This window comes from Ochotona curzoniae, unplaced genomic scaffold (assembly GCF_017591425.1).
Source record: "Ochotona curzoniae isolate NIBS_2020 unplaced genomic scaffold, NIBS_Ocur_1.0 patch75, whole genome shotgun sequence".
Lineage (NCBI taxonomy): Eukaryota > Metazoa > Chordata > Mammalia > Lagomorpha > Ochotonidae > Ochotona > Ochotona curzoniae.
Window position 1 is genome coordinate 163159 of NW_024467056.1, and position 10357 is coordinate 173515.

At 59.1% G+C, this 10357-nt stretch overlaps 1 protein-coding gene across 3 annotated transcripts; it reads right to left on the reverse strand.

Moving 5' to 3' along the window:
* Positions 1-60: 60 nt before the first annotated feature.
* On the reverse strand, positions 61-8482 carry LOC121168187 (leukocyte tyrosine kinase receptor-like). 3 transcript variants are annotated; one of them, XM_040998067.1, is made up of 20 exons: positions 8360-8482; positions 7805-7945; positions 7523-7694; positions 7054-7204; positions 6794-6940; positions 6429-6585; positions 6171-6353; positions 4636-4734; positions 4158-4310; positions 3697-3792; positions 2979-3174; positions 2380-2470; positions 1893-1957; positions 1608-1737; positions 1427-1524; positions 1213-1305; positions 1011-1112; positions 778-912; positions 594-684; positions 61-485 (listed from the first exon to the last, which is right to left on the reverse strand). In XM_040998067.1, exons 1-20 carry the CDS (start codon positions 8400-8402, stop codon positions 207-209), a joined length of 2622 nt encoding a protein of 873 aa, XP_040854001.1. In that variant the 5' UTR covers positions 8403-8482; the 3' UTR covers positions 61-206. The 3 variants fall into 3 exon arrangements, with proteins under 3 accessions (XP_040854001.1, XP_040854002.1, XP_040854003.1); XM_040998068.1 differs by lacking the exon at positions 6171-6353; XM_040998069.1 differs by lacking the exons at positions 2380-2470; positions 6171-6353 and having other exon boundaries at positions 2979-3057; positions 3690-3792.
* Between the last annotated feature and the right edge of the window lie 1875 nt (positions 8483-10357).

A 10357-nucleotide genomic window follows, 5' to 3' on the forward strand; every position in this document is an offset into this window, starting at 1 on the left:
TAGAGACACCTGCAGACCTGATGAAGGACCACCCACTCAGACAAGGGGAGGTTGGAAGTGGTGTTGAGGCTGGCTTCCAGCAGACCCTGGGTCATCCTGAGACTGGCCACAGGGGACACCAGCTGCTGAGGAGATGGGAGGCAGCCCCCTAGAAGCTTGGGTCGGGGTGTAGGAGGAGCGAGGGCTGTGGTCAGCACCCAAGTGACTCAGTCCTCAACCTCCTGCTCCCCGGGAGCCCAGGAGCCATAGGTGGGATTCCAAAGGCTGTGTGGCTGCAGGCCCCGGGATTGGAGGGGTTTGAGGCCAGAGGCCAGCCAGTGGCCAAGAGGCTGCCCTGCCCAGCCTGTCATGTTCTCGGCACCCAGTTCCCGAGGTTGGAGGGGTCTTGGTCCTCCCAGAGGCCCGGGGTCCAGCCCAGGGGCTCCTTCCTCCTCCAGTGTGGGCCCCAGCTCCACGGGCAGAGGTGCATTCAGCACATCGGGGTCCTGTGACGGGGAGGAGAGAGAGATCAGAGAGGTGGTTTACCACTTCTGCCCTATGTCCTAGTGACCTCCTACCCTGAAGGCCAGGACGGGGGAGGAGGACAGGGGCACCTGCATGCAGTACTGAAGCCGCTCCAGGATGCTGGCAAAGCTGGGGCGGAGTGCAGGCTGGTGCTGCCAGCACTGCGTCATGATGCGGTACCTGAAGAAAGGCAGGTGTCGGTGCCCACACACAGCAAGGGCCTCCCACCAGGGCAGTTCTCTTAAACAACAAAAACAAACAAAAAAAACTCACACGGGTCCCGGACAGCCCCTGGGAGGGTCCATGCGACCTCCTGCCACAACGAAGTCCAGCACCTCCTGGTTGGTACGCCCAGGGTAGGGCATGTACCCTAGGGAGAAGATCTCCCAGAGCAGCACCCCAAAGGACCTGCATCAGAAGTTGGGGTGTGTAGGGGGAGAAATCAGTGAGGCCCAGCAGGTGCAGCCCCCTCCCCACACGGGAGATCAGCTAGGGTGTGTTATCACCAGGAGTCTGTCTTGGGAGTGAAGATGCCCTCCAAGAAGGCCTCTGGGGGCATCCACTTGACGGGGAGCAAGGCTCGGCCCCCTTTGCGGTAATAACTGGCCCTGCAGGAGGGAGGAGGATGGCTGTGAGCTCTACAGATCAGGCCAGAGTGCTCCTGGACCTCAGGGAGCAGCAGCCCTTCCCTTTCCCCAAGGCCTGCACCGGTAGATGTCTCTTGCCATCCCGAAGTCCCCAATCTTGGCCACTCGACTGGGCCCAGTACAGCTCAGCAGGCAATTCCGGGCAGCAATGTCCCTGAAGAAAACCCAGAGGAGAGAAAAAAAATCAACCTCCAGCAAGCAGGAGCTGGGGACCTTCCTTGGGTTTCAGGGAAGGGAGCCATGCTGGAGTTCCCCAAGCCAGGGTTGCTCCTCACCTATGGATGAAGTGATTCTCCTCAAGGTAGTGGCAGCCCTGCGCGATGTCCTGGGCCAGCTGCAGCAGGTCCTGCATGACCAGAGGTGACGGCTGGCCCTGAGGAGTCAGCAGAAATGTGAGCCTTGTCTCTCAGGACACGAGGGACAGGCTCTGGAGAGTTGGGGGAAGAGGGGTCTCACCAGGTGTGGCCGGCTGTGCCTCAGGAAACTCTTCATGTCGCCACCGGACATCAGCTCCAGCAGAATGAGGCGTGGGGCAGCTCGCAGGCTGAGGCCCACACAGCGCACAATGTTCCGATGGCTGAACTTGCTGAGTGGGGTGTGCATACACCACATCACCAGTGAGGAAATAAACTAGGCACCCCAAAGCTGCAGAGGGCCTTGGGCTCCCTGTGCTGCTGCCACTCAGCCCACGTGTGGAGGGAAGGACTTCGGCCTCCATCACCACCCACCCCCTCCATGCACCTGATGATGAGCGCCTCCATGAGGAAATCCAGTTCATCCTGACGTGAGCATAGTTCCGGCAGGGTCTGGAAAGAGGAAAGGCACAGTTCCTTGGCTCCCTGGGACTCCTGGGGCAGGCGGCTTGGCATGGGCTCCAGCACCTGCTCTTCCTTCCCTCCCAGGGGCCCTGCTCACCTACCCCCAGCTAGAAAGCACACCTTCCTCTTTCAAACAAATATGCAAACTTGAGGCAGAGACACACCAAGAACCCCAAAATGCTAGCAAAAGCTCCAGCGTGGAGCCAAAGCAAGGAACTGCATCCTCAATCCAGGTCTACCACGAAGGTGGCAGGGTCTCTGCTACTTGAGCCAGTAGTTGCTGCCTCATCAACTCCTGCATGTCAGTGGAGAGCTAGAATTGGGAACTTGGGAGTAGGGGTAGGACTGGTACTCTGCTAATAGGAGGCAGGTATCTAACTACCAGGCCATCCTCCTCAGGCCCCTCTTACCTTGATAGCCACCTGTAGGGGGTTGGAGTCCCCAGGAAGGCCAATTACCAATCCCTCGTATACCTCCCCAAAGGCACCATGGCCCAGGGCTCTGCGGGAAGACAGGGTCAGAGTGGCTGGCCTGCAGACAGGACCTAGAGGTCTGGGCACCTGTTGTCTCTTTGTCCCCCTGGCTCCCTCCTGTGCCCAGCTGATCCTGTCAGAGTATTCTCTGCAACATGGCGTGTCATCAAGTATAAGCTCTGAGAAGGTGCCATTGACACAGAGCCAGGACAGAAGAAAGGACAGTTGTGAGGTCCAAGTCAGTCTGGGAGTACCAGATGGGGCCTTCCCTATGTCCTTGCAGGCACTCCTTGTGGGAGCTAAACCTCAGGCTGTGGAAGAGTCGCACCCTGAGCTCCCTGCCATTCCAGGACTGGGGGCTGAGAGCTGACCTTGAACAACTTCTCTGATCCCATACCACTCCACCCTCTACCGCTATCTCCCACGTAGGGGGCTTGGGGCCAGGTACTATCCCAACTGTGAGATCAGTCCAGCAAGCAGCAGGGTAGGGGGCAATTCCGAGGACAGAGGTTTGCAGAAGGAGGTGGCTGGCTCACCTGAGCAGAGTGACATTGGCTGGGGAGATCTCGGTGAGCCCCGGAGGCAGAGGCCAGGACTGGGCCAGGCCAAGCCCCACTTGGCAGTAATAGGGATTGGGAGCTGTCCTGACGGCAGCCGTTCGGAGCTTGCTCAGCTCGAGCTCAGGGCCTGGCAGCCGCGTCCCCCATAGGCCCTGCCACCTCTTCTGGTTCACTGGGGGCAGGAAGGACAGTGGCATATCATCTCCCTGCCTGTTGGCCCCTTGCCACACATGTCCTTGCCCTAGACACCTCTCCAGATGCCCAGTAAGGTCAATGTGTTTTCCAGGTCCCACCCCTGCTTCTACTCCTAGAAGCCCAGAGGCATCCAGCTCTGCTTTCCTGGGGGCCAGAGGGGGCATTTTAAAGTATAATTTATTATGAGGAAAGCAGAAGGTTTCTTCTGCAAATGCCCACAATAAGCAAGGGCTGGGCCAGGTGGAAACCAGGAAACATGCGTCTCCCATGTGGGTGGCAAGGACTCAAGTCCCGAGTCATCTGCTTCCTTCCAGGATGCTTAGGGACTCACAGCAGGCACTCCCAGATGGGATGCAGGTGGAGGTCTAACTGGCTGCACAACCAGCATCTGCCCCAGAAGGCAGGGCCTTGAAGTCAGTCCCCCTACAGAAGCCCGTTACAATTTGGTGGATGGGGAAAAGGTGGCTTGAGCCAGCCATGCCTGCTGGAAGCTCCATACCTAGAATTAGGACCCCACACACCATGAGGAGGCTCAGGGTCAAGGTCGCCAACACAGCCACCATCAGCACCAGAGGACCCGGGGGTACTGGCAGGTCTGGGGAGAGAGAGACACCTACAGTGGGAGCCCTTCTCTGGGCCTCCACTACCCCAAGTCTCACCTCTGCTTCAAGACTCGGCTCCAGCATGAACGTTTACCTGATCCTGCTCTCAATCAGTCTGCACAAATGCAGCTTCTCCCCACTGCAGAACCCCCAGGCCTCCGCGGGACGAGGCACATGTCTGTTCATCTCGCCTCTCTCCCTGGACACCCCATCCTCCCTGGATAGCATGCGCTGGCCTATACCAAGCCATCCACCCTGCTCCTAGCCCCACGCCTGGCTCACAGTAGGCCCTGTTCCATACTTCCCAGGGCCCTACTGCTCCTCCCAGCCTGTGAGCATCAACCTCGGCAGGACATACCCACACAGGTGATGTTGTCCACCGCCAGCTCCATGCCCTCCGGGCATAAGCACTGGGCCAGCCTGAGCTCAGCCTGCCACCGGCAGTCTCTCACTGGGCAATGGCTGCAGTTGAGGTGTCTTCGGATCTCCACCTCTCCATGGCTCTCCATAACTGTGGGGTGGAGACATGCATGTCCCCAGCCACAAGGCTAATGGGTCTGGCCAGGATTTCGAGGCGGGTGGGGGAACCTGGGGGACTCCTCCCTCTCTGGGAACCGGAGCTCACAGGTACGTGAAGAGAATTTCTAGCAAGGGCACTTAACAAGCTCTCCAGAATGCCTCCTACTGGCATCACAACCACCAGCACACTTTCCAAATGTTTTCACGCCATGCAGGAACCACGTGGGTCACAGGGGAGTGGGCTCGAGTTGGGGGGTGAGTTGGAGTGATGGAAAGAGGCGAGGCCAGGCAGAGAGGTGGAGAGCTGGGCCCAATACCTGCCAGTGGCTGCAGGTAGAGCTCACTGCTGGGGTGTATGAAGGACACCCCATCTTCCCCATCGGCCCAGAGGGCATCAGTCTCTGAAGCGTCACCCCCTGCAGATTGAGAGTGATGGAGAGAAGAGGGGGGGATGGGGTAACCACTGCCTCACATCACCCTGCACCCCCACTGGCCTTATAGCCTAAGTGTCAGCTGCGTACAGGTAGGAGCTGAGGGACTAGAGTGGCAGCGAGGGCGTAGTCATCCGAGGCCGTAGGGTCTGGCACAGGCTGGGCTGGGACATCTCCCGTGGGTCTGAGCCATTGAGTCCCAAGTCCTCAGCTATAAAACACCAGAGGCCTGCCTACACACATTCCATTTCTGGGGACAAAAGTGGCTGATGGGTGGGAAGCTTTTATGGATGGCACAGCCCAGGCACTGGCTCTATTTGTTCACATCAGTGGTTTCCAGGCTCAGGATATTTTGAAAATAAGGTAGAGGATATACCATTCAGGCAGATGGAAGGCGTGGGTTCAAGACAGCTACAGTACAACATGGCCACTAGGGGTACCAATGCATTCTCGAAAACCGTTCAGAGGGTAGGTTTTAAGGGCTGTCCTCCACAAAGCATAACTACTGTGAGGTGGAACCTGTGTTGAATGGCTTGAATTAGCCATTGCACAGTAGATACGTATATTTGAAACATCATACACTTCACCTTAAGTATATACAACTGCTCATTAAAAATTAAGGCATTGGGCCCAGCATGGTAGCCTAAAGGCTAAAGTCCTTGCTTTGCATGCACCGGGATCCCATGTGGGTGTCAGTTCTAATCCTGGTAGCCCTGCTTCCCATCCAGCTCCCGCTTGTGGCCTGGGAAAGCAGTGGAGAACAGCCCAAAGTCTTGGAACCCTGCACCCATGTGAGAGACCCAGAAGAAGCTCCTGGCTCCTGGATTTGGATCAGTGCAGATCTGGCCATTGTGGCCGTTTGGGGAGTGAATCATTGGACGGAAGATTTTCCTCTTTGTCTTTCCTCTTCTCCATATCTAACTTTGCAATAAAAAAAAAATCTTTAAAAAAAGTAAAACACAGTTTAAAAAATTAAGGCATTGATTTTTTTCTAAAAACAAATGCAAATGCTCAGCCCCTTTCCAACAAACCACCTCTAAGCTGCCCCAGCGCCCCCTGGATGATTCTAATGTGCTCTGCGGTGTGGCAACGAGCTTGTGCCTTGGGCTTCCCTCCACAGCTGCCAACTCACAGGAATGGAATGTGCGGGTTAGGCCTCTCCAATTTTACAGCTGGAAACTGACCTACACCATCCCTGCCTGCTGCCCGCCTCCCAACTCCTCCAGAGCCCACCTGCAGAACAAACCAGGAGTCTCCTTTTCATGAGCGGTCCTGAAATGCAATTCCAGCAAGTGGGGTTTGCAAGCCTAGAAAGCTCCCCCATTCTGGCCTGGAACGGGTTAGAGTGTGGGCCTGTTCTAGGCGTCTAACCTCACTTCTTTTCTAGAGTTGCCCAGCAGCCTCCCCAGTCATGCACCTACCCCGGTAGCCGCCGCCACCTCCTCCTGAGGTGCAGGCCCCGCCGCCGCCGCCAAAGCCGCCAGCTGCGGCCCAGCCGAGCGCAGCCCAGGCTTCGGTGCAGCCCTGGCCACCCTCAGCCCCCTCCCGCAGCGAGCGGCCAGCCTGCAATGAGGCGGCCCGAGAAGTCCAGCCGCCGCCTCCACCTGCAGAAGGACAGCAGGGATGGCTGGCGGTAGCGACGCAGGGGGCACGCCCGCCCGCCTGCCGCGCGCCCTTACCTGCCGCCCCGCCTCTGCCGCCGCTCCCGGGCGCCGCCGAGCGGTTCTCCAGCTTCTCCGGGGCAGCCTCAGGCCAGCGAAGGTCCCGCCGCCTCAGGTAGGCCCGGCCGCCGCCTCCGGCCGCCACCAGCAGCGGCTCCAGCTCCCCCTCGCGCATCTGAGGGGCCAGCCGCGCGCTCAGGCACGCGCGCCGCAGCCGTCCAGCGAGGCCCAGGGCCCACCGCCCGCGCCCCCGGGTGACCGGTCCCACCCCGGGACTCAGGGAGAGAGTGACCTCAGGAGCGGAAGGAGCGCGGCTCTTGCGCACCCCCGGTACGGGTTCCGGACTCCATCTACCTCGGGCAACCAGCGCACGGCGCTCCTACCTGGAAGACGTAGGTGCCGCCCCCGCCGCCCCCGCCGCCCCCAGCCCAGCGCCGCGACCCCGGGACCGCTCCGGTGCCATCCTTCGTCTCTTGCTCTTCGGCCGCCCCGGACTCTCCGAGGCAGACGCGCTGGCTCTCCGGGCTCCCCTGCCGACCCCAGGCACACCGGGGTGGGCTGGGCTTGGCGTCCACGCACCAGGGAAAGACCCGCAGCACTCACAACGGCTCTGCCCTCCCCACCGCACCCCGGCACCGCTTACTCCGGGACAGGCGTCCTCTCCCTGCTGTCCCACGAGGATGTACAGCGGCTGCCCGCGGCCCAAGGAGAAGACGGCCGAGACGAAGACCCCGTGGGCTCGCGACAAGTGGTTCTTGGCGCCTTTGCCGCCGGCAGCTCCGTACGCGGAGATCCTGCGGGACACGGTCCTGAGTCCCCGCGCCATCTGGACCCGGGGTAGCTCCAGGATTTGTCTAGGGGAGGGGGAACTTAGAGGCTGCAGGAGACTTTGAAGGAATCGGAAGATTGGGTTTGCACACCAACTATTTCAATTTTTCGTGTTATTTAAGGAGTTAAGGATCCAAAGCGCTGCTGACTGACCCGGTTCCTCGGGGGTCGGCGGTCAGGGGACCGACGTTGCTTTGGCATACCCCAAGACGCAATGTTGCGTCCATTACTAAAGAACCCGGGGCCGGAGGGTCACCGCCCACCGTGCCCCCATCCGCACTTACAGATACTGCCCGGGACTGGGCGCCCACCACTGCTGCACGCCTCGCAGCGGCCCCGCGGCGCCCACCGTCACCGCCACGCTGCTGCCCGCGTACGCCCCGTCACACTGCGCCTGTGTGGGCCCGCGCCGGCCGCTGGCCCCGCAGGTGGAGAACAGCCACGGCCCCTCGGAGCCTGGGAGCAGGGAGAGAGGAAGGGGTCTTGCAGCCCAAGGCCAGGCTTAAGGTGGGCCGAAGGGGTCTGGGCACATTGCGCAGCGGAGCAGGGAAGAGCCCCGAGTTCACCTGGGACGTTCAGAGAGGCAGGCGCCAAGCTGCCAGGTCGGGTGGTGACTCTCGAGTCCTGGGCACCGGGGATGGACAGGGGCCGCGCGGAAGATGCCTGAAAAGGCGCTTGGGACCCCGAGCTGAAACAGAGGACGGCGCCTGAAAGGTGGAGGCGACAGCAGTGTTGGGCGAGGGAGTAAGATTTTAACTGGGGGCGGGAGGGGGGCACAAAAACCATAACCCCCAGCAGCCTGCCCGGGTTGGGTGGCCACACCCCCAGCCCCGCCCTGCCGGTGCCCAGTGCCCAGCCCGGGCTCCGGCGACTAGGCCCGCGAAGCCCCGATACAGCCTCCGCCCATTCCCAGGGATGACCTGCTCAGGCCGCGCTAAGCTCGTTCCTACAGGCGCTTCTGGTATTTTTTCAGGACCCGGACTGCAGCCCGCCCCCCAGGAGATGCTAAAACCTCAGGTTCATTCCTCCTTTCCAAGATGCGTGATCTGGGCGGGACCGGGTCTGCTATGACCGCAACACCCCGGCGCAGAAAGGCGCCCCGGCTGCCAGACGGCCCTTACCCGCGGCTCCGAGCCACAGCAGCAGGCGGCCCGACAGGCTCATCGCCGGTTTAGCTCGCCCCCGGCCAGGGGCTGCAGGCTGGTCCTTCCACCGCGGCCCCAGTGAGCAGCCGCGGAGCTGCGGGGCTACCTAAAGGCGCCTGGCCACGCCCACCCCAGACCCCGGGACGCCGAGGAAGGAAAGGGCGGGGCCTGTGGGCAGCTAGGTCCCCACTCTTCCGGGAGGAGCATCGTGGGGGCCCCGACCGGGCCAGGGGGAGGTGGTCTCCAGTTGCCTGCGGAGGGCTGGGGTCGGGCGAGGAGCTGCCGCATCCCTTTGAGGTGCGGGAAAGCCGCAAGCCCCACCCCAGGCACCTGCAAGGGGCTCACTGGCTGGGGTGGTGGTGGTCGCTCTGGGGAGGTGCTTTAAGGCGCCCCCACGGAAGCATCAGCACTGCGTTACTTAGGTTGTCGGTGCGCTGTAATCCGCAGGGACCCTGCAGCTGTGACGGCTCCTGGCTTCCAGGTTGTTTTCTGCCTTCAGTCCCCATCTTTTGTTCAAAACACCATGGAAGGGCAATGCATTTGCTTCATAAACACACTTGGAGAAAAAAGACGTTGTGGTAGTGAGTTGGTGTAGATATAACAGTGATTTTGCAAAACTCCACTACCTATGTGCCAATATACTCTGTAGACTGCTTTCTAAGACACAGAATTCATTTTTTTTTTCCAGCCAGAGAAGTTGTATTTGCGAAGTGAACAGGAATGAGAAGAGGAAGGGAGGGAGAAGCACCTCCGCAGAGGAATTCTTCGATGGGGTGCAATTTGAAAACAGAGGAAGACACACGCCAGAGCCGGCTTCAGGGTGTGGTTGGTTCTGCAGACTGGCAGGCGGATCACCTGGCTGCTTGTTACAAATGCAAAGTCTTGATTTTTCATTGAAAAAATTGTTTATTTATTTATTCAGGGACCCATGCGGTAGCCTAGCAGCTAAAGTCCTTGCCTTTAATGCCCCAGGATCCCATATGTGAGCTGGTTCTCTTTTTTTAAGTTTTTTTTTTTTTTTTTAATTGGAAAGGCAGATGTAGAGGAGAGACAGAGAAGAAGAGCTTCCATCTGATGGTTCACTCCCCAAATGACTGAAACAACCGGAGCTGTGTCAGTCTGAAGCCAGGAGCCTCTTCCAGGTCTTCCATGCGGGTGCAGGGTCCTAAGACTTTGGGCTGTCCTCCACTGCTTTCCCAGGCCACAAGCAGGGAGCTGGATGGGAAGTGGAGCTGCTGGGATTAGAACTGGTGGCCTTATGGGATCCTGGCACGTTCAGGGCGAGGACTTTAGCCTCTAGGCCATGGCGCCGGGCCCATTGTTTTTTTTTTAAAGATTTATTTATTTATTTATTTATTTATTTAAGATTTATTTTTATTATTTTTTCATTGGAAAGGCGGATATACAGAGAGGAGAGACAGAAAGGAAGATCTTCCGTCCGATGATTCACTCCCCAAGTGAGCGCAACGGGCCGATGCTATGCCGATCCAAAGCCAGGAGCCTCTTCCGGGTCTCCCACGCGGGCGCAGAGTCCCAAAGCTTTGGGCTGTCCTCGACTGCTTTCCTGGGCCACTGGCAGGGAGCTGGATGGGAAGCGGGGCTGCCGGGATTAGAACCGGCGCCCATATGGGATCCCGGGCGTGCAAGGCGAGGACCTTTAACCACTTGCGCCATCGCGCCGGGCCCCTTTTTTTTTTTTTTTTTTTTTTTTTTTTAAAGATTTATTTTTATTATTTTCTCATTGGAAAGGCGGATATACAGAGAGGAGAGACAGAGAGGAAGATCTTCCATCCGATGATTCACTTGAGCGCAACGGGCCGATACTATGCCGATCCGAAGCCAGGAGCCTCTTCCGGGTCTCCCACGCAGGTGCAGGGTCCCAAAGCACTGACAGGCAGGAGCTGGAAGGGAAGCGGATTAGAACCGGCGCCCATATGGGATCCCGGGCGTGCTAGGCGGGGACCTGTGCCACAT

Bases quoted from the DNA above. Each gene is read 5' to 3' on its own strand.
- LOC121168187 (XM_040998067.1), bottom strand. From the start codon at position 8,402: ATGAGCCTGTCGGGCCGCCTGCTGCTGTGGCTCGGAGCCGCGG. The intron at 6,586-6,793 runs GTAGGAGCGCCG...CTGGCCCCTCAG, and splicing joins GCGGCACCTACGTCTTCCAG to ATGCGCGAGGGGGAGCTGGA. The intron at 1,525-1,607 runs GTGAGACCCCTC...CTGACTCCTCAG, and splicing joins GGCACAGCCGGCCACACCTG to GGCCAGCCGTCACCTCTGGT.